Below are 22,225 nucleotides of genomic sequence, written 5' to 3'. Positions count from 1 at the left end.
ATTCGACTTGTCGGTAGAAACACTTTCTTTCCATTGGTCTTGATTATCACTGGAGTTAGAGTTTTGATTATGCTCAATTTCTTCATTTAAAATATTATTTTGTATCCTTGAAGTTGAATTTTTATCACTTTCTTTATCGCTATCATCAATGCGATGTTTAACATTGTGTTTTTTAGACATAGGTTGATCTTGATCATGATGCGAGATTTTCTTAGTATCGTAGTGCACCTGAACTTCTACTCTCTTACTGTTATCATTGTCGCCACTACTACCACTGTCTGATGACATCTTTCTTGGCAGATTTGAGTGTTTATGTCTATCTTTGCGCCCGTTATTTTCAGTTCTAGAGGAAGTAGGCTTCCTTCCATCGAAATAATCTCCTTCTTGAGTACCATCTTTCTGAATTAATCGTAACTTTGATGCAATTCTTTTCCGATCATCTTCATCTGATTCAGACATTTGCTTTGATTGAATAAAGCTAGGGAAGGTATCATTGTAACCACGGCCTGTATTCGATTCTTCATCGCTTTCACTTTCACTTTTTTGATGAGCAAACCTAACAGCCGTTCTAAGGCTAACAGATGTCATCTTGTGTTCATCAGAAGAACTTTCATCGTCATCTTTATTATTTTCAGCACTGTCGTTATCATCTATATTTTCGTCTTCGTGATCATGATTTAAACAGCTATCAATCTCACTAAGTATCTCCTCATGTATATCATTCTCATCCAGAATAAAGTTTGAGATCGATGTTGGAAAAGAATAAAGTGAATGTAGCATAAGTTCAGCTCCATTATCTGTTATGCCAGTGTCTTCAATGTCTAGCTGTCTTAATGAACGATTAGAAGCTAACATTACAGCGATGATACCGGCCCCATAATCTCCTAGTCGTGTATAATCTATGTGAAGACTTCGGAGATATCTAGCAGTTGCTACAGCTGCAATCAGACTAGTCCATCCTTTGGCAGTAACATCTAAGTGTATAAAAATAATATATAATTTCAAAAACGATGTGAAGAAATATTAAAGCATGTAATATTTTCTGTCAGATATCTGTATTTAGCGTAGAAGATATGAAGGGGAAAAAATGATGACATACGTATATATGTTACTGTTTAAGCAAACTTTTAATCATTAGGGTACCTTGATTCGCGCTGAGAGTAAGAACAGTTATAGGATGCTTTCTTTTTTCCTTTTCAATTATCAACGTAGCAATATCCCGAATAGCATCATCTCCAAGCTGACAATCTCCAGCATCAAAATCAGTTAAAGTTGGATGTATTAGTAGGCCTGGCATTAAACAAGCTAAACCATCATTGCCAAGAGGAGAACCATGTAGGCTAATATTTATGTAAATAGCAATTAGCATTCATTTTCTTAAAGTAATAATTTACTTGCACGTTTGCTATCCAATAATGCGATATTTGATACAATAGCATGCTCATATTTATATAAGAAAGAAGTATACAAGTAGCATTAACTATCAATGTTATAATATATCATTGATATAACTTATCCGGAAAAATTTAAAAACTTTACTACTACCGATAAAGAAGCTACTTTAATTTGATGCATCAAAGACTTTATATAACATGCATGGTATATAAAGTAAATCTGATTACTATATTCTATTAGTATTAGTCCATCATTATAATAGTTATCGTTTACCATAATAGAATTTACTACTTTTATCAGTTAAATATAAGCTCTATTAACTTACTGCAAACGTCGAAGAGATTTATTTAGTTGCAGGACTTTAGCCAGGATGGCAATACGTTGAATGTTGGATACAATTCCAATATTGAGAGTTAGTTGTACGATAGATTTGCATTGAGCAAGAGCATTAGCCAATTTTTCGAAATCCGCATCCGTTACAGTACATTCACGTAAAAGGAGTAAAGTAACTTCATTTTTACGTAGCGATATAGCTATCTCAGCTACATCTATGCCGGTAAGATTTTCTCTGGTTATTTGAATTGAGCCTAACATCATAGTAGAATGATTATATAAAACCACTTCCTTGGGGCTTTATTGTGATCACTAATAATATTTAGCCAACGTAAAAGTGAGAACTGCCACAACGGTGGTTATATCGGTACACAATAATATTCAACGACTTATGATTTCACTACAACTAGATATGAGAGCGCAAAAAGATTAGATGGGATTTCGACTAAAGTACAAGTAAAAAGTATCCGAATTCAAGTGGGATAAATCTTATAACTTAACCTTTACAATGTAACGGCTATGCTTAAAGTAATTATAGTAGAATGTCTACGAATACTTTCTATTTTAGCACTAAACCTCAGTGATCAATCGTAACTTACTCGATAGCCATCAATACTGTCGATGTTGTCTAGGCAACTGGTAAGCAAAATGGTATGCTTTGCGCATGCCTAAGCCATGGCAGCCATAACTGTGGCATACTCCATATTTCATCTGAAATCTTTATACTGTAATATGGCTGCCCATGGATGATTTCTATCCTTTCATAGTTGAATATCTTACATTCTGCACCTTACTTTGCAATCTAAAAATGAAATCAATACTGATTTTTATGCATGGGATTGCAGTGTGGACAGCTGGGCTACACGGCCTGGTAGCCAACTGACCAAATACTGCAGTCGTGCAGTACTGATTGTATAAAGAGAAACAAGTTAGGGAGCTTAGTAGTCAACAATCACTTCTATCATACCAATCGATTTATTTGAATACGCAAATTATCGATTAAATACAGAGTTCAAGAGGAAAACTTGAGCTCATAAGATAATCACGAATTGTCATACAGAACTTCTTGATTCAATCCTTTCACAATACAGTTTGGTAGTAATTTTAAGCATGTTTGGGCCATGAGCAATTTGTTATTCAACCGCTAAACTATACAGTAATATACTGTACTTAAGGTACAGCAGTTTCTTATTATCCTGTGCGCATGCAGTAGTCCAAAGCTTATACTAAACAGTATATGGAAGCGTACAGAAATTGGACGATTCACTGTAGGTGGCCACTACTCGATTACCAACAACTCGTCTATATCATCCTTGCTCCATTTTACTACAGTAAATTGATTCATTTTGCTCGCATATTCTTCTATTCGATCAATTTTAATATTATAATTTGGCAATACAAGTCTACCAAATATGGCAACTACTCTATAGCAAGAGTAGCAGTAACATGAAGGAAAATTAGCCATACAATGAAAAAAAAGTGAGACAATATGTTAGAAGAAAGCAGTACGTTAACGCATCTTACCGAAATGGATGAAGATCAACAAGATCCAAATCAAGATCCTTATGCTGAAACAGATCAGAAACAATCCTTAAGAAATCGTTATTCATCACCTGTAGAGACCAAATCTTCGAAATGGCATAGTAAAATTAATGGCATGGGTGCTAGTGTTCGTCGCCTACAACTCGAACTGACAGAGCTAACTCTACATCCACCAGCTAACTGTTCTGCTGGCCCTAAAGGTGATAATATCTATCAATGGGTTGCTACGATATTAGGCCCAGCTGGATCAGTTTACCAAGGTGGTGTCTTCTTCTTAGAGTTGGAATTTACCAATGATTATCCATTTAAGCCACCTACTGTAACATTTCGTACACGTGTTTATCACTGTAATATCAATTCCAAAGGGGCAATTTGCTTGGATCTATTGAATGAAAACTGGAGCCCAACAACAACTATTAGTCAAATTTTACAATCAATTTGTAACCTATTAAAGAATTGTATTCCAAGCAAACCATTAGTCGATAATATTGCACTCCTTTACTTCCAAGATAAAAGCAGGCACGATGAGATAGCTAGGCAATGGACGCAAAGATTTGCCACTTGAGTGAAATCTTCAAGGCTTGTTAAATTGACTAGTCATGCCTTTTGGTCAACCTCTGTAGGCAATTTTATTCATAAAATGGTTCACTTGTAATATCAAAACAGGATCTTATTAATGTTTATGCCTATGAAACTGGATAGAATCAACCAGCTTTGTCAATCCAAATTTTAAATTATTGGCTCAATCTGTGATTTAGAAAGTCCAATCAGTCATTGTATGTATGGGTATACTATTGTAATTTTACATTACCATGCAATTATAGGGCATGTTAATGGAATCAAGTAATACATATAAAAATTTAAACTTGGTTAGAAAGATTCAACTATGGCCGAATTATCGGAATGCGATATTCAAATTTATAATGATAAAGAGTACTAGAAGTTATTCTGATTGGCCCAGCATCCTTCCTATAGATGGTATGCTCCAGTTGATGATCCCTGTCCATGAAGCTATCTTACAATATTAATTAATTGTTAATTGTTATCAATGTTTATGATTTCTAGCGAAAATAGTATTGCTATATTCATACAAAGATACTCTATCGTGGTAGCTATATTTATTCTAGCATTATTTTCATGTCGTATTCCAGGAGTATAAACTACTATCATTCTGTTGTAAACACCTTGTAGAGTCAGTTTATGCTGTTTATTCGCTTGAAAAGCGTTGATCTCCAAATGCTAAATTTATTCAAAAATGCGGTTCGATAACTTTTCATGTAACAGTAACATGTCAACAAGACATAAAATGCATAAACAGATTAATGGTCCAATGTTAATACAGTAGCATCGTGATTTCGATAGTTGCATGATATTAGTATTCATAATAACTTTTATATTACAATATTAATCACTTTCAATTTATTAATAGTAACAAGTGATGACCGATTTGTAATAAAATTTCTAACAATTATTATGTAATAAAATTCTACGATAGTTTTACTTTGCAATCAACTATTTACAAATGTATAAAATTTAAGCAATATAAAAGCTTCAAAAGCCATTACTGCAATGTAGACTTTTAAATACTGTACTTCCAAGTATTTCAACTTATCCTAGGCTTAATGATTATGTGATTTCTTCTTGGCTTGCCTTACTCTATGATGTGTTCTTTTATTACCAGGTTCATCGCCATCTTTATATGAAAAAGGAAATTTATTTAGCTGTCATTATTGCATACATAATAATTGTACAATTAGCTGCTCTTATACATTCAGTTAGAAACCTTTATTATAAGGCCTTAAATTTTCCAAAAACTGGGTTAAATTGTCCAATTCGCCCTCAATTAATGACTGAATGCCTTGTAACCTAATATTCAAATTCATAGTTTATCTGATTAACAAATAGAATTCTACGTCTACACCTATGACGCATATTTATCGTAGTCTATATTAATTTATCGCCCTTTCTTAAATATTTAATTTCATAACTTACTCTTCTCCACGCTCTTGCATTCCATTTTCAAAGTCCGTAATTTCAGCAACTGTGTCTGTATCGCGAATAGCAAATTTCTAAAATTGTGATATACGAAAGTAAAGTTTACATCAAGCTTATGGCTATGATTACAAAGTCAATGATCATTTTCACATTTTAAATTATTGCAGTTAAAATTTAAAATAATAATTGGTAAATCGTAACATTCAAGAAGAAAATTAGACATATTTCGAATCAAAATAACCACGGTATCTTCCCATGGACGGCGATGAACATGATAATAATATAAATTACGATTTTAATTTTATTCTATACCCCCAACAAATTGACAACTTACCACGTCCATGTTTCTATCTTTCGCCCATGCGTCCTTTAATGTAGCTAATTTATAAGAATTTAATGTAGATTGAATTAATAAATATGAAAATAACAGCGATTGCCCTGAAATATTAAGATTAATTTAGGGTACGGTATGCATATCATCATATATTTTTGACAACCATATTACCTTGCTTGAGAGTATATAAAACTATTTACTTACTTGTAATGTGTTCCTTTCGATTAGTCATAGCCCTAAATAGATTATTCTTCTCTTCAATTGCATAATTTACTCGATCTAAATTTGCCTGGAGCTTATTCATAGCCTGTAACATTTAATAGAGTACATAATTATAGCTTGAGGTATAGATTGCTACTGAAATAACTTCATCTAAGGGTATTTACTCATGGTTGAATTCTAAATTAACTGTTAGAAAACAAGAGAACTTTTAAAATTAAATGATAAACGACTATTCTGATCAACTTTAAACTATTTAATACTAAATAGCACTCCATTACACCTTATTTTCAGTATAATGATATATGAAGGAATTATCAAACTCTAACCATCGAACAACATTACTTTATTTACCACGTATAATATAGAATAGCTATAAAATTCAATATTTTAGATGACTTACATTATCTAATCTTTCATTTTCCTCCATAATGACGTCTAATTTAGAAGTAGTCACATAAATATCTTCCTCACATTGGCTCATCTCTTCTCCTGCTTTCTTAAGAAAATTATTGTAATCATTCTTCCGGATACCTAATTCCTCTTCCAGTTGCGTCTGTTATAGAAAATTACGATTTAAACCAAATTAAGTTAACTAGAAAAAGAAATATGTTTCATGTAGGTAATCATTATGTTGATTATGTCGGTAGAAAATCAAAGCAATTTGCTACAATTTATTAATCGCATTCAACTTACACGAGGCTCTTTACAGTCCTCAATTTTCTCTTTAGTTTCTGTAATTTCTTGCTGTAGTAGTTGTTGCTCTTTCTTTAAAGCTTAATATAACAAAAAAAACAGTAACACTGCTGAGTACTTCATCATTTTATGGCATACCACATATCTATCCTCAATAATGTTGGCTTGTAGGTATAACCTGAATATTGAAATTTTCAATATATCGGCTCGCCAACTTACCAACAACTTTTTTCTTCATTTTATCCAGTAATTCTTGTTTTTCTTTGTGAAATTTTTCTCTCTCCTGATATAACGGCTAATAAAATTCGATAACATACAGCTATAAGTCTATAGATCATAATATACTGGATCTGATAGTAGAAAGTAAGCGAATGAAATTTCAAGTAGTTATTATCTATTTACTTGTTCAGCTTCCGTCGCTTTCTGAACATTTTGTAATTCTTGACGATATCGATTAATTTGATCCTATATTTAAATTAATATGATTAGCATCATTAACAACTAAGTAATAAGGACTGCTAAACAGCTGATAGCGACTAATTATTTTATGAAACTTTAATATATTTAGCAGTAATCTATCGTTGAGCCAGTAAAAAAGTTATAAAGAGAATGTATTCTTTGTCATCATTAGCTAGAGAAATATCTTACTGATGCTTTTTATAACATAGGTGTAAAATTATGATATTTAAAATATATTCTACATATACTTCAGTCAATTTAGCATTACTAAAATGTAGAATAATCATAACTCAACCGCAACTGATGACTAATTATCGAATACAGTTTTAATGTACCCAACAGCGATCTATTAATGTTTGCCATAAGATAGATTTCGTATCCTAGAATTTATTTAGTAGGGTCTTTTTGGCAAGAATAATCTCATTTATTTAGAATACAGAAATTGAACTAGTAGCAATATTATAAATGAATGTATACTTCATGCTCACAGCTAGAGAGATATATCTATTGTCACTTTGCGAAATTTAAAGCTATAGAATTTAAGACATATTTTAGCAAAACTTACGATCTTAAGTAATTAACAGAGTATAAAACTTAACCTTAATTAGAGTTACAATATAGAATTTAGGATATGTGTTAATAAACTTATGTGGATCGTTAATCAAAGGAACACAGCGTAAAACTTAGCCTTCATTAGTTATTGCAATATTAATATGCAAAATGGTACCAACAACGGTTGATGTAGTATGAAAATTAAATGCCATTAGAGTTAGGACTCTCAATATGCAAGATAATATCCATTACAGGTGTAAAGTATAATTTATCTAATGTTAGTTCATTTTAGCTATTTTATTTCCGTAATAATGCATTCGTATAACATAGTGTTGAATACTCCCAAAGTCAGTAAATTTTACTAAGCTCAACTTTCAGTGTCATATTATACAGTTAATATACATCTATCGTAAAAGGAGTTTAAAAATTTTTATGCCGTAATAAATCTGAGAGAAGAATTTTAAAGTTATTATTATTCAGTAGAAAATATTACCTCGCCCTCTTTTACTTTACCACCCAAATCGGCTGTCATTTCATTATAGGCTTGTTGTGCCTTTTCTAGCTGTTGCTGTTTATTTTTGGCAGTCTTTTCTGTTTCACCCACTAAACGATTAGTTTCTTCTTTCTGCAAGAGATCAATAGAGTCAATCAGGAGAAAGAAAGGAACAACTATTTCTTCCTTTCATCATTTCAAACATTTCGAGTCATTTATACAATTGGCAAGATACTAATTTTAATGTTTTAGCCCATTATTTATTGTGGATGAAAAGATGACTGGTGGTTAGAATTAATCTAACTGAAGGAGCATTTATTGGCTGCTGCATCCATTTTTAGATATTACAAGAATTCACCTCAGGTCTTAACGTACGTGTGTAAGTTTAAGACCAATATAATTTATGAGAGTAGAAATATTAAATAATACCAATAATGATCAACAATGGAAAATAAATAAATAACTACCATTTCAATTATAATTCTACATCAAAGCAGGGCTTAACAAAATGCTTAACTTTAGACTACAATTAATCAAGAAATAGTCATCGTCTTGATATATTTCTTACCTTTTGCGTTTGTTGTAGATATTTCTCTTTACCTCGTGTAATTCTCGATGTCACCTCAGACATGAAATTGCCGTGTTCTCGTTTAAGATTATCAATCTTCTTTTGCAACACATCTCGATCATTTTGTAATTCTTGCCTATTTACGGTAAATATGAATTACAGGATATTGAAGTATCATTTTCAGTAAGAAACATAGATGTTTAAATACCGTTCACAGCACTAACAGATTTGTTTGATAAGTTGATCTTATTATTATCATATAGACAAACTCATCTCCAATGTCTAATCCTATTATAGCTATTGCAAAGTTATTGGGAAAGACAAGACATTTCTTTACCTTTCTTTCCTTTCTGAATTTAATGAAGTTCTTGTTTGCTCAATTTGTCTGCCAAGTACTTCAACTGTCGCTCTATAAGAAATGTTAAAGATGTTGAAGATTTTAATCAAATTGATCACTATAAAACGAAATAATAAGTTGCTATTATAGTTATATTATCGATTAGCAATTTCATTTCAATTTACTTATGATCCTCCATTAATCGATTCATTCTGTTATCCAAATTAATACTTTCATCCTTTAGTCTAGATAATTCATCGGAAACCTTGGTAAAGCGATCTCTTGTATCTCTAACTCTAAAAGATAAAGTAGTAAACATATACGTTCATTACTATACAAGTTAAACATTAACTAGCAAGTATATTCCCTATTATTACTAACAAACGGTGAATATAAAGTAAAAACTTTTAGTAATGTCAGCGTTCACTAAATAAAGGGCTAATAGCAAGTAATATTTGGTGCAATTGACTAAAAGCCCTGAATATAAAGTAAAATATTGGTAAATTCCAGAGTATTAACGATATCACATTAATTAAGTGAAGCACTAACGGCAAATCATATTTCGTAAAATCTGTTACAAGCTTGTAAAGTAAAATTATTAGCAATGCCCGTATTAACTAAGTGAAGCACTAACAGTAAATCATATTTCATGTAATTAGTTACCAGCATTGAATATAAGGTAAAAGCATTAGCAATATCATTATTAATGAAGTAAAGCACTAATAACAAATCACATTTTGTATATAAGTACTTACAAGCTCTGAACTTCTTTTAGTGTTGCGTCTTCACCATCCCGTTGTTGCACTATATCTTGTAATACTACATAGATGGCGAGAAATAATAAAGATAGTAAGGTATAATTACAAGAGTAGAAGAAAATTTTATCACCTATGGTGAAAATTAAAAGATCAGGATAGACAGTAAAGAATTGATTATCTGAGATAGGCGTATGGCTATAATTAATTTAACATTATTTTATCATAAGTTCAATTCATGTTAACCACCTGCTCGATGACTCTTATGATGTTGTACTAGTTTTTTTTGCTCTTCCGTAACCTGTCGGAGTTCTTCTTGCAACTATTATTGAAATAGCGAATGATTACGATTCTTGAGATTCTTATTAAAACTTCGAAATTATTCCACTATTACTAGAAGTAAGTCTTAGAATCTGAATCCTCCAATCTTTAACAATAGGGAAAAGATCTTACAATATCTCTTTCTTCTTTCAACTTGGCCTGTTGCCGTTCAAAATCTCTAATCATGTTCTCATGATTTCTAGTAATACCTTGTCTATAGTAAAATAATAAATCCAATCCTCTACCTTAGCAAAGTAGTACTAACATAACATTATACTCGTATATTAATAAATAATAAATTATTGAAATTTAATATGACTAGAACTAGTATTTATCATTCTAACCCTTTCTCACGGAGCTCATTATTTTCAGTTATCTTCTGCGATAGCATACTAGACAAATGTTTCTCCCTTGCTATTGCCTCATCTTTTGCTTTCTCATGCCTTGCAACGACCTAGGGTAAGAAACAAGATCGATATTAAAAATTTATGCTCAATCTTTTTATTTCAATTAGAACTATTACCATTATTCATTATACATACAGATCCTGTGAGTAAATATTTTAGTAGTAATTATGATCTTAGCTACGATATTAGCAATAAAAGTTATTTTTAAATATAAGAACTACCTGCTGTACTGCATATTATTATAACTACAGCAGAATGATGGTAGAAGATACTTACAGTGCGTTTACTTTGAAGTTTAGATTCCGATTCCATTAACTGCTCACTCAACGTTTCGATTTCCCTATGGTTGCATAGATGGAAACGATTAATTACAGAATATCACAATTTATCGAAAACTTTAAATAGCTTGCTTAGGACAGCTTGCCTTCTTTTATAGATATTAACTCTTCTTTCGTCATTGACATCTTTATTTCTTTTAGCCTTATAGCGAAACCGATATTACAAGCAAAATATTATGGCAAACAAAATGTTTAGCAACTTGTATTAATAAATTTAGCAGGGTATATTGATATAACTTATAATATGATGGTATCGATATGTTAGTAGGAAATATTTTCCGCAGTACAAAGTCTAGCGTAATAGAATATAAATTTTAATAATGCTGATATACTAGTGAGAATCGTTTCCATATAATAAATTCTACTATACTAGAGTGCAGTAGATTAATTTTAATTGATATTTTACAATTTCTATTGGTACTTAAATGAAAGACAATCCGTAATTGCAATGTCGGGTTTATTTTACATATCAAAATAGGTTTAAAAGTATATTTTGGCTTCGATATATTTGTCATGTACTGTGATATCCAGGACCGTATAAATAAATCTCAACTAAAAGTAAACGATAAAGCATAGTTTTATATTTACGTGTACGCATCTAACTCACTATGGCTTGCTTTAATCTTAATTTCTCTTGCTTTGCATCAGCTCGCTCTTGTATCATGTCTTCTTTCATTTGAGCAATTTCATCTTCAATATCAATTATCTACACATATTTATTCATCAAACTAGAACTGTCATGCCCAGCTTACAATATTAAACATTAATCAGATATATCAATATTAGATGTTGACAGCCAATTTAATACATTCCTATCTAAGTTTAAATTACCTCTTGCAAAGAATCTCTCAGTCTTTCTCGAGTATTGTTGAGCTTTATTTGCTTACTAGATATGAAATTTTTAAATGCAAAAAGGATCAGTTTGCTTTCCTTAGTTTGTCATGTTTTATAATTCCTTTATTTTTTCAAATAAATGCCTTCATGAAAATTATTTGAAATAATTAATCATTCATATGGATACCTTGCTTTAAGTGCCATCCTTTCATTTAGTTGACCAACTATATCTTCATGTTTCTCCATGACTTCATTTTTTTCTGGTCTAATTAATGATGTCGATAATAATAGTAAAATTATTATATTTATTGGCACAGTAATAAAGTAGACAAACTATAGTAGCCTATCTAGATTCTTAACGAGAGATATTAGGTAAAGAGCAATGATACTTTAAGTTTGATGCTTTTAAATCTCGATATCCTTGGTCATACTCACTCAATAGCTGAATTTTCCTTTTCTACTTTAAGATGGCGATCCTTAAAATCTTTAATAACTGCTTGAATTTTGTTTAAGCTTGTCTAAGATTGTCCGATAGTCAAGATTTTGCTTTAGTAAGTAATTTTAACACTGCTACAGTGCGTTGGATAATTTACAATCATTTAAAGGTTTTAGCAATATCAGTTAAAAAAACAGGGAGTACGCGTAGATTTAAATCTAATATTTGAGAATAAGAGAACTTTATTGCAAAGCCAGCGTGGTTTAGTCTGTATTTAATTTAATACTTACTTGTAATGATGTTAATTCTTCAATATTGGAATTTCGAGCTGATTCAACTGCGCCTAAAGATGGTTTAGTTTAGGAATCAATATTAACTAAAATTTCTAACTAGATTGTTATCATTAAGATTATCCGTAACACTTCCAGGCTATCCATTTGCATTATATCTAGACAGTAATGCAATGTGATCGATTAATTTGCTACAGTGCAAATTTACAGCTTACTATTTAATTCATTTTCAATCTGTTCTGGAAATATTTGAAAGCGATGTCGAAGACTACTGGCTTCAATCGATTTAGCTTCGCCATTTTCTTGAATAGTTTGACATTCTAATTCCTAATTATATTTTAAAGAGACGACGCTTATCCTTATTTTAGTTCTAAACCTCTGTAGTCTAATATTTCGATGTGAAAACTAAAACCAATAAAGTTGCGATAGACACATTTGCAAGATTTATGCTTACTAATTGAACAATTCCTTCTGAAATATCCTTGAGTAGCGTTCGACAAGTATCATCATATTGATTTTCATCAAATTTCTCATCTATTACGGTTATTGTAGACGATTAATAAGGTTTATTAAAATCATTTCAATCTCTGTATTATATTATGTCTATAATAGATGAAAGTATGAGCGATCTTCAAGAGCTAAATTATGGCCTATTTCATATATTTAAAATAAGGCCATATTCGACAAAATTAACTAACCTAATTCTTTAATATGTTCCAAAACGGCAGCTACCGTTGTTTTCCTATTCTCTTGCCTACTGATAACCATGATGTCTATTGCAAATGATCACTACTCTGCCAAGCCTAGGAGGTAAATCTCTTCAACTGATAGTCAGGGAAGGAGCGCTGACTAAGTATGCTTAAATAGAATTTGTTTACTCTGGTGATGCTCTTTGTATATACTATAGGATATGTAGAAATGGGTTTAATTAATGACTGCGTCTTCTATAAAACCAAGCTCTTATATGATAAATTTCGATTTCTTTTAACAGTGCATCCGATCTTAACGTTAACTAATTTGCTATACTATATATAAAACTATTTGCAGCTATTTCACCTATAGTTGTGTATTAATAATAGATGACTACTATGGAAGTTATTAATGGATGAGTCTAATCGTTTCACTGATATTCCTCCACTAAAGGACTTGGTGTTTATCTTCATGGGAATGACTAATACCAATAGCTTATTAGAAGGTATTTATACTAGAGTTACTGCTTGTAAGCTATATTGGCTCTGTATAATTGTTCAGTGGTAGAACAGGGCTTGATAGAAATTTTAAGTGGGCTGTCGCCATAACAACGCTATAGAAACCCTATTAACGCTGTCATTATACAGTATACAATCAGGTGTTCACTACTGGATTACGGTCTCTAGTTAGTTTATAGTAATCGGTAGTTGTAATACAAGATGGAAAGGATTCATTACGTAATATATTTTAGAGCAATTGAGCTTCTATTACGTCGATTGAACTGTCCCTTGGCTTATAAGCTTAACAATTTAATCCTTAGCTACCTTTGCATACTGGTGATTTCAAACAGTGGACATGAAACCTGGAGCTAATCCATAGTAGTATTACACAGTGTTTGAATGTTGCATTGAGGTTTGGGTTATATTGTGATTATAAGATGCGCCAATAGCGATTTTAAGCATCAGGGAAAGTAAGCGAGATAAATTTTATGCGTAAATGTTGTTTCCTGTTAAGAAATTACACAGATAATTGGATACTATGATCAAAAACTGGTACTACATGAGACAATTTTCGAATGGCTTAAGTGACCGTATAATACTCGTATATCATCGTAAGTTGTCATGTTATTTTCTAGTATACTCTAATTATGTTGAATTCACTATACTACTGTACGTGAAGAAATCTATTCCTGTAATTGCTTCGTTTTTTTAAAGAAATAATGTAAAATTAGGGATACGTAAGATTTTTACGACTGCACTACCAAAATTACACGAACATATTATTTTGAATAACATACGGGTACAAGCTGGTATATTTGGACTTAGACCTATCATTTTTCACCCCCTAATATTTATTAATTATAGTATTCCAAGAATATGTGATGCTAATACTTTTGCTTTTGTTACCGTAGTACTACGTATCTTTACTCGCTACAAAACTAATTAAGTAATGAGCATAAATCAGTCGGTGCACTATAGGTTATTTCGATATAAACAAGAATAAATAGACATGAGATAAGATGTCTTTCTAATTTATATTGAAGAGATTAGGTGACACATGGTTAATAATTTGATAATGTATCAAAGTACCAATTTCATAAGAATAATCTCTGCGAAAGGATTACTAACCCTACCTTAACTATATTGAAATAATATTACAACAGTATTATATCACGTATGAAAAATAAGCATATCGCAATTGTAGAGTTGTAAACATGAAGTTATAGTACCTATTAATTATATGTAAAATAATCATACTTTATTTGACAATGTCATATCTTTGCAAAGAGTTTATAAACGAAAGCATAATTGTACTATTACCACTACAATTTGTAGCATTAGTCACTATAATTGGGTTGGTAAGATACCAATAATTCAACTGACTGAATAAGACTTTACACTACGACAAGTTGTCAACAATTGATTTTGATTAATAAGTATATAATCAATGGTAATCAAATAGTTATATATTTCTTACACAATACTACTTAAATGACTGCATAAGGCATTCGTCATTATCATAATATACGTGTAATAAAGACTAAAACAAGCGCAGCATGCATAATCGATCTTTCTTGGTAAGAGAATAAAATGAGCTTGTTAACCAATACGCGAGATTAAGTAATGTATTTACCAGATGTACGTATACTATAAAATCAGTGTTACATTGATGTAAGAACGCCAATTTTTTAAAGATAACCTAACGAAATCAGTCAGTTCGTACTGATAAACAATGCATACAAATCTATCAAGTTATACTTTTCTATACATAATATAATGTAACTCTATTCTACACTTTAGTGAAATAAAAAGGTTTCCTCTAGTGGTTTAACGTCCAAACTGCTAGGCAATTTCTTTCAAAGCACTGATCGTATTTCGGAATAACTGAGCAGCAATCTAATTAAACATTAAAAAAGTATTAAAAGTAAAGAATTGTAATTTATTTATTTTGAATAGCAAAATTCGGTGCTATAAGGGAGTACCTTTGCGTGCTTTAATTCTAACTCTGCCAGTTCAGACTGTTGAAAAAATAAATGAATTATAAATTGTAACTATTACTGCATCGCATAAAAATAAATTTAATAAAAGTACGGTAACTTACTAGATTTCTCTTAAACGCTGTAACCCTCTTTTGCTTAAAGTCGAGTAGTTCTAAAGTTCGAAATAATATCGATATCAATTTACATAGGTCAAATATGCGAAAGTTGATTTATATTTAACTTACCCTGCTTAGCTATTTCTGACATGTTTTCAAACTTTTCACGAGCAGCTTGTTGTACCTTTTCAGCCTACAAATAAGATTACACATTACAGTGTGTTTCATTAGCAATTAAATGATTACATTACCATCACTTACCGTTTGCACATCCTTATTTTTGTTTCTTGCCTTCTCTAACCCCTTATTTGCATTTTCATAGCTTGATACGCATCGAGATCGACGATACAATAGATCCTATCATTAACAATAACAGAGAAACCATTATCACGATCGAGCTTGCTTTGATATCCGATATTACAATTCTTCAGAATTAATCGATAATGAATCCTATATTCATTTGGCGTACTTTGGCTGAGGAAAGATCTCGTGCATAATAACGTAAAATGTCCGACAATTTCAGGTCTTCATCAGCAACTACACGATTATCAATTTTCTGTAAACAATATTATAAATGAAATTTTTGGCTAGCATAATAGAATTAATAAAATTCATATAGTTACTTTTATTTTTTATCTGTTATAAACAATACCATACCATTAAGATATTAAATGTATACTTACGCGATATTTTTCTATTAGCCCACCAAATCGACTTAAGAATCTATATTTAGATACAGAAAATTTTCGTCCATCTATTAATGATTACAAGTAGCAACATGAGGTAAAAGTAATATAAAATTTTACAGGACTCACTTATTAAGGCTAGTTGGTTCAGAAGTCCCCATTTGATTTGTTGCAGAGCCAATACTTAGGTAACAGCCGGCAGTGCCTGAATTGTTACGTAAACTAACGTTACTAATTTATAATTATGATTATCGAAAAAATCAATTTTTTTGGTATACTACAAATTACAATCGCATATAACTGGAGGATACCTTTGTGGGAAATAGTCATTTTATCAGACGCTTTCAGTGCCTCTTTCACCCTAACATTAAGTAGTATTTCATTTGTTATATGGTTGTGTATTAATTTGAAGAAAGGTTTAGTTCAATTAGAGACTACGAACTTTTCTTAATCGTCTGTAAGAGTATAAATGAAACTGAATGATATCAAACCTGGTATGATAATCAACCAAAAAACGTTTTTCGTTTTCAAAGAAATCGTCTGCATCCTATAGGTTTAAATCCGTAATGATGCAATTCATACTTAGTTTCCAAACGCATATTTAGATTACAGTACTAGCTTTAGAAGACTACATGAAAATTTAAGTAGAAACTTACTCCATTACGGAGACGAAAAGCCTTCAAAGCAGTTTTTAAAAGTAATAATAGATACTTGCCTTATGACTTGACGTAAGTACTTCATCAACAGACTTGGTCAATACTTTAAAGAAACTTCCAAGCTTCTCTTTCCTATTCTTCAATCTTACATTTAGCTACGGAGAGATCAATGCAGAATTAATTAATTCTTTATCTATAGATCACTGCGAAACAACGGATAAAATGTGAAAAATATATAAACTAAGATACTTACATCGCCGTTATATTCAAGAAATACTCTAAAATTGGAATCGTTCCGTAATACGCTATGAGAGGCTAAACGCGTCAGGAATAACTCGTGCATGGCGACGGTTTTTTTAAAGGTAGCAAGATATTCACTATAAATGAGTATATAATGGTGTGTAATATAGTGCATTTTAATATACATTAGATAGACCTGTGAAATTATCTATTGTGTATGTAATACGCGTATACTTACGCTTCCAGCTCTTGTTTCATCTTATCAAATTCTTCTTTGGTTAGAACCCCTTCACTTTCTCCTAATCTTTGCAATTTTTCCCTGGCAGTGTCAAAGTCGGGCTTAGGAGGTGGGTGAGGAATCTTATGAGTTTGGTAAAAATTAGATCGTTAATTGTAAGCAGTATTCATAGATCTGAGGATAAACCCAAAAAATAAAGAAAATATCTTAACAAAATTACAGCGATTAATTACATAGACTACATACGATATAAGCTTCAAGATTTTCGTTATCTTGATAGCGATCATACAACCAAATAAACTCTTCATGATCGCGAGTAACGCTGAAATCATGCAATTTAAATTCAGGCAGCGTCGTCTAAAAGGTGTGTAGAGAAAAGAAATGGTATTAGATATTTTACAATTACTCTCAAGTTTGGTATTCGACACTTTAATAATTGCCGATAATAGACGTTTACTAAAGTAGCAACATGTTATTATTTAATCGTTGCTCTTTAATCTATAATTCCGACGTTTTTGGCAATGTTAGGTGTGACCACTTCCTCAATAGTAACACTAACTCTAACAAATAATGCTATCTATCCTACGGAACAAAAATTATTTGCTTTTAATAGTAATATGACTAGTAAAAGTTGAAAATTAGTCAGAAAAAATCAGCTATTGCCAGAAATTGACAATCGAATGGATTAAACGAAGACAGTACTTAACCGTTACGAAGTAGAATGTAGAGCTTTTTTTATGAATTTACAAGCTGTTAGTTTGAAAGATTACATCAATCGTTATTGTAAGTCCTTAAAATTCCAATATACGGTATAGTAAATACGGTGTAGCGATGTGATGTCTTTCAAAAGAACATATTCAAAAAAGTTTGATAGTTAGGTCAGAAAGGTAGAAAGTTATTCCATTTACCGCTGCATAACGTTCATAAAGCTCAAATTAAATCAAAATCATGAATTTTCTCAATTTATAAGCTCGTTTTGTCTTATTTCAATGGAAAAACAAAACAGTAAAGCCTGAACAAGCGCGGATGTCTCTTACCCGTGTGTGAATAGTAAATTTAACTTTATCACGTTCGCTTAACGCGTCTGAAATTTCAATGACAAGGCAAGCTTCAGATGAAAGATCAATCGTTTGTGAGCGATCCTAAAAATAGTTGAAATCAATTATCAGGTATTAACATAAGAACTTAAGAATTACATACGACTAAAATTATTGTCAATGCAAATTTTGATTGGCATTAATTATGTTAGTAGAGATGAATGGATTTTGACGCTTGTTTAATGTTGGCAAATGAGCAAGGAGGTTTTGTAATTGATGCGTGGTATCAAAGCTGAAATGATCTAACTCGTTATTTTACTTGTTATTGCAAACTGTGTATTTGTGTGAAAGATTCACGATAGGTTAACATACAACTAGGATATATTGCCATCGATTCCTAATTACACGACTACTGCATTAGTGATGAGAACACGCGTTTCTATTCGTATAGGCAGTGTATAAACAGGTTCGATTTGACAATACGAATAAAGTATAGTTGTATATTTAATTCTAACATTATACTTCTTCTGACAAGATCATTATCATAGCTAAAATCTATTTGTCCGATCGATATGGTTAAAAATAAACTGGACAATATTTTCAGTTAGTATTAATAAGTAGGACAAACATCTTTTGAGATTTGATGAACCTCTTCCATTCCATCAGCATTCAAATCAATATCGTCAGCTCCTTCCTAAATTTAAAATGATCCAAATATGATGATAATAAGCAAAATATCAGACATACGAGGCAAAATATGGAGATTACTAGGAGAGACTTGTATGTACTTTATTAACTGTGAGTATGTACTGTACGTCAAGCACAGCGTGCAATTACGAAAACGATGCACAAAAGAGAATTCATGATCTCAATCTACTGTTGGTGATTTACCTCAATGTGCTTATTATCACTTTATTATAATGTTGACTAATTAGATTGATACCATGCTAGTGATGATAATTTACGCTTTGTAGTTATTATTGTTCATGGCATGACAACTAAGATCGTTGCATGCAATTGCATGCGGGTAGTAGTGATGGTACAATATACTGTCTATCGGTAAGAAGAAGAAGAATCAAGTATTTCATCTCCTTTCTAATGGATAGTTGACTTATGAATCGAGCCATTGATCCTCTTGATAGCAGAACTATTTGGGAAACGTCGTGGTTTTGTACTCTATTCTAAGTGTACATTTGATGGTTCTCGACTAAAGCCGAATTCTATCCAGGGCGCTAGGCAATATTAATTAATTCATTGATGAAGGGTGTGTGTCATCGACTGTCTCGTCAAGTGGGTTTTTTTTTCCATTTTTTTGCAACAGATGCAAGTCTAGGTTGTTGCATACCTTAAAATAAGTAGAATAAGAGTGCAACTACTATATTGTGAAGTATTTTGAGCATTACGGTTATGAAATGGCTCGCTTTTTATACCATGTTGACCGATCTGCATGCAGTTCATTACCTGGATAAAATGCTGTCGATTTTATAGGGTAGAATAGTAGTCTACATGAACCAATAACGCTACACTATGGTATGATAATGTGATAATCTGTAGCACTATTCAATCTTCCTATAAAGTATGGCAGCCTACACGTCGTAGAACAGTAAGATTTGTTAAGATTCATGCTAATCCAATGATGGCTTTATAACTTGCTATTTCTTTCGGATTGAAAATAGATCACCCGCAAGCAATTTGTCCCATGATCAACTGCATGGTTGCATCACTATCCAGAAGCCTAATGGCTATAGTGTAAGCTATTTCTCAAGACGACTGTTACAGGCGCGCTACTGGCGCGTCCAAAAAACTCCAATCTGCACCGGTACTACTCTATCAAACTATCTTGAACTAAATTAATAGTCAATCTTGGCAATAATTGTTCAACTATTAACGTAATAAAGAAGAATTCATGGACAAGATATGTCTATCCCTCCATTTCTAAAATACAAACCATCATTTTTGCCTGTTGTGGCACTCCTTTCTGTGGATATGGGAGTCAAATTCGGCGAATCCTCAGTGAATCTTCAGTGAAAGCGACAATTTTTTGCAGCCTCTTTCTAAGGAAAAATCCACTCACCAGTCAGGCAGTGGCAGGGGTGACTGACAGGACACTGACTCTCCGATGGCTACAGTACCAGGCGCAGGAGTAGAAGCAAAAGACTGTGGTCGCCCCGTCTTCTACTGTACACTGTACAGTACAGTACAGTATGTACAGTACAATTCGATGGCGATCCTATCCTATACAATATACAGACCCTGTACAGTAGTATCTGTATACTATCGATAGCGTTTGATACGGTTTCTAAGGAAAAATCCTCTCACCAGTGTCACCCAGTGGCAGGGGTGACTGACAGGACACTGACTCTCCGATGGCTACAGTACCAGGCGCAGGAGTAGAAGCAAAAGACTGTGGTCACCCCGTCTTCTACTGTACACTGTACAGTACTATCGATAGCGTTTGATACGGTTTCTAAGGAAAAATCCACTCACCAGTGTCACCCAGTGGCAGGGGTGACTGACAGGACACTGACTCTCCGATGGCTACAGTACCAGGCGCAGGAGTAGAAGCAAAAGACTGTGGTCACCCCATCTTCTACTGTACACTGTACAGTACTATCGATAGCGTTTGATACGGTTTCTAAGGAAAAATCCACTCACCAGTGTCACCCAGTGGCAGGGGTGACTGACAGGACACTGACTCTCCGATGGCTACAGTACCAGGCGCAGGAGTAGAAGCAAAAGACTGTGCTCACCCCGTCTTCTATTGTACAATTCGATGGCAATCCTATACTATACTGTATCTGTGTACTGCCGATACGGTTTGATACGGTGTAGTACCGTAAATCGACTATGATATCATGATCGACCGACTTGGTACTGTAGCAGCATGGACTACTCCTTTTTTTTCAATAGCGCTTCGCTTGCATAGTGGAGCCTAGAATTTTAGGAGTGAATGGTACAGTACAGTCAATTTTTATTCAAAGCAAAACTGGCGCCCAAGAGTCCCTGAGTGCTGCAACTACACCTGTTCAGAGTGTTGATGAGTACTAGGTACCAGGGGCGTCATACGTTTTGCTTACTATGTGGGGAAAGTATATTAAAATGACGTCGTCAACCTTCTAACCCAACCCGACTTCTAATGCACTAGCGGATCTGGCATGATTTTATTCCAGCTTATGAATCGTGTCGCTGATCGTTCTGTGTTAGACTGAAAGCACAGTGTGTAGCAGACTTGTCAGGTTTTCGTATTTAGCCTAGATCAGTCTGCGAGGAAGGTGTCAGGAGCAGATTGAGTGTAAACTGGATGCTCGTCCACTGCCCATCTGATCGAGCCTGTTGAATACATTGCGTAGTTACCTTATCAACATTACGGAGCTACTGACGTAGCTAAAATGCTTAGCTAGCGTTCAATAAAGCATTCGTTTATTGTCCCAACACGAGCGTATTAATTTACTGTGCATGGCGATTGATATCAGGGACTGCTAGAAGCATGATTGATTGCTGTAGCTACCGGCTGAGTAGTAAAAGTGACATCAAATCTTGTCTAGGTGATGATCTTTCGTACTCTTTTTGATTACTCTCCGCTTGCATTTCCAGCTCTCTCTCTCTCTATAAAGAAGCTGATCCAAGTTGACCCTATGCAGTAGCGGGTAGAGTATTAGGCTGGACTCTGTAAAAATGGCCTCTAAAGCACTCCTCCCTCTCAGTCCTCTCAACTGAAACCAGAGATGGAAAGCAGAAATGACATCATTTCAGCAGCATTAAGTGTTTTCGTTCTCACT

General features: G+C 32.7%; 5 protein-coding genes across 5 annotated transcripts; 1 reads left to right on the top strand and 4 right to left on the bottom strand.

The window, feature by feature from the left end:
- Nucleotides 1–651: 651 nt before the first annotated feature.
- Nucleotides 652–1,992, bottom strand: TRIADDRAFT_15663 (uncharacterized protein; the record flags this gene model as incomplete). Its single annotated transcript, XM_002113158.1, has 3 exons — nucleotides 652–974; nucleotides 1,144–1,340; nucleotides 1,721–1,992. Coding segments are annotated over 3 exons (792 nt in total), but the record flags the coding sequence as incomplete, so codon positions are not given.
- Nucleotides 1,993–3,256: 1,264 nt separating this feature from the next.
- On the top strand, nucleotides 3,257–3,835 carry TRIADDRAFT_26380 (uncharacterized protein; the record flags this gene model as incomplete). The annotated part of the gene is made up of 1 exon (XM_002113529.1): nucleotides 3,257–3,835. The coding sequence occupies one exon, from the start codon at nucleotides 3,257–3,259 to the stop codon at nucleotides 3,833–3,835; it is 579 nt and encodes a 192-aa protein (XP_002113565.1).
- Nucleotides 3,836–5,045: 1,210 nt separating this feature from the next.
- On the bottom strand, nucleotides 5,046–10,718 carry TRIADDRAFT_57106 (uncharacterized protein; the record flags this gene model as incomplete). Its single annotated transcript, XM_002113157.1, has 17 exons — nucleotides 5,046–5,136; nucleotides 5,263–5,339; nucleotides 5,600–5,643; nucleotides 5,804–5,906; nucleotides 6,222–6,374; nucleotides 6,515–6,594; nucleotides 6,734–6,809; nucleotides 6,917–6,979; nucleotides 8,019–8,150; nucleotides 8,587–8,722; nucleotides 8,924–8,995; nucleotides 9,109–9,219; nucleotides 9,679–9,742; nucleotides 9,928–10,000; nucleotides 10,132–10,213; nucleotides 10,344–10,453; nucleotides 10,683–10,718. The coding sequence occupies 17 exons, from the start codon at nucleotides 10,716–10,718 to the stop codon at nucleotides 5,046–5,048; spliced, it is 1,503 nt and encodes a 500-aa protein (XP_002113193.1).
- A 506-nt stretch (nucleotides 10,719–11,224) lies between these two features.
- Nucleotides 11,225–13,072, bottom strand: TRIADDRAFT_57105 (uncharacterized protein; the record flags this gene model as incomplete). Its single annotated transcript, XM_002113156.1, has 9 exons — nucleotides 11,225–11,296; nucleotides 11,352–11,450; nucleotides 11,576–11,630; nucleotides 11,766–11,843; nucleotides 12,014–12,096; nucleotides 12,305–12,357; nucleotides 12,520–12,631; nucleotides 12,759–12,838; nucleotides 13,003–13,072. The coding sequence occupies 9 exons, from the start codon at nucleotides 13,070–13,072 to the stop codon at nucleotides 11,225–11,227; spliced, it is 702 nt and encodes a 233-aa protein (XP_002113192.1).
- A 2,264-nt stretch (nucleotides 13,073–15,336) lies between these two features.
- On the bottom strand, nucleotides 15,337–19,879 carry TRIADDRAFT_57104 (uncharacterized protein; the record flags this gene model as incomplete). Its single annotated transcript, XM_002113155.1, has 16 exons — nucleotides 15,337–15,390; nucleotides 15,477–15,512; nucleotides 15,596–15,645; nucleotides 15,719–15,782; nucleotides 15,851–15,946; nucleotides 16,059–16,145; nucleotides 16,273–16,312; nucleotides 16,405–16,480; nucleotides 16,587–16,636; nucleotides 16,767–16,822; nucleotides 17,185–17,308; nucleotides 17,410–17,531; nucleotides 17,656–17,766; nucleotides 18,447–18,551; nucleotides 19,096–19,140; nucleotides 19,877–19,879. 16 exons carry the CDS (start codon nucleotides 19,877–19,879, stop codon nucleotides 15,337–15,339), a joined length of 1,119 nt encoding a protein of 372 aa, XP_002113191.1.
- Nucleotides 19,880–22,225: the final 2,346 nt, after the last annotated feature.

This window comes from Trichoplax adhaerens, genomic scaffold (genome assembly GCF_000150275.1).
Source record: "Trichoplax adhaerens TRIADscaffold_6 genomic scaffold, whole genome shotgun sequence".
Taxonomy (NCBI): domain Eukaryota; kingdom Metazoa; phylum Placozoa; class Uniplacotomia; order Trichoplacea; family Trichoplacidae; genus Trichoplax; species Trichoplax adhaerens.
This window is presented reverse-complemented; position numbering and strand designations above follow the sequence as displayed.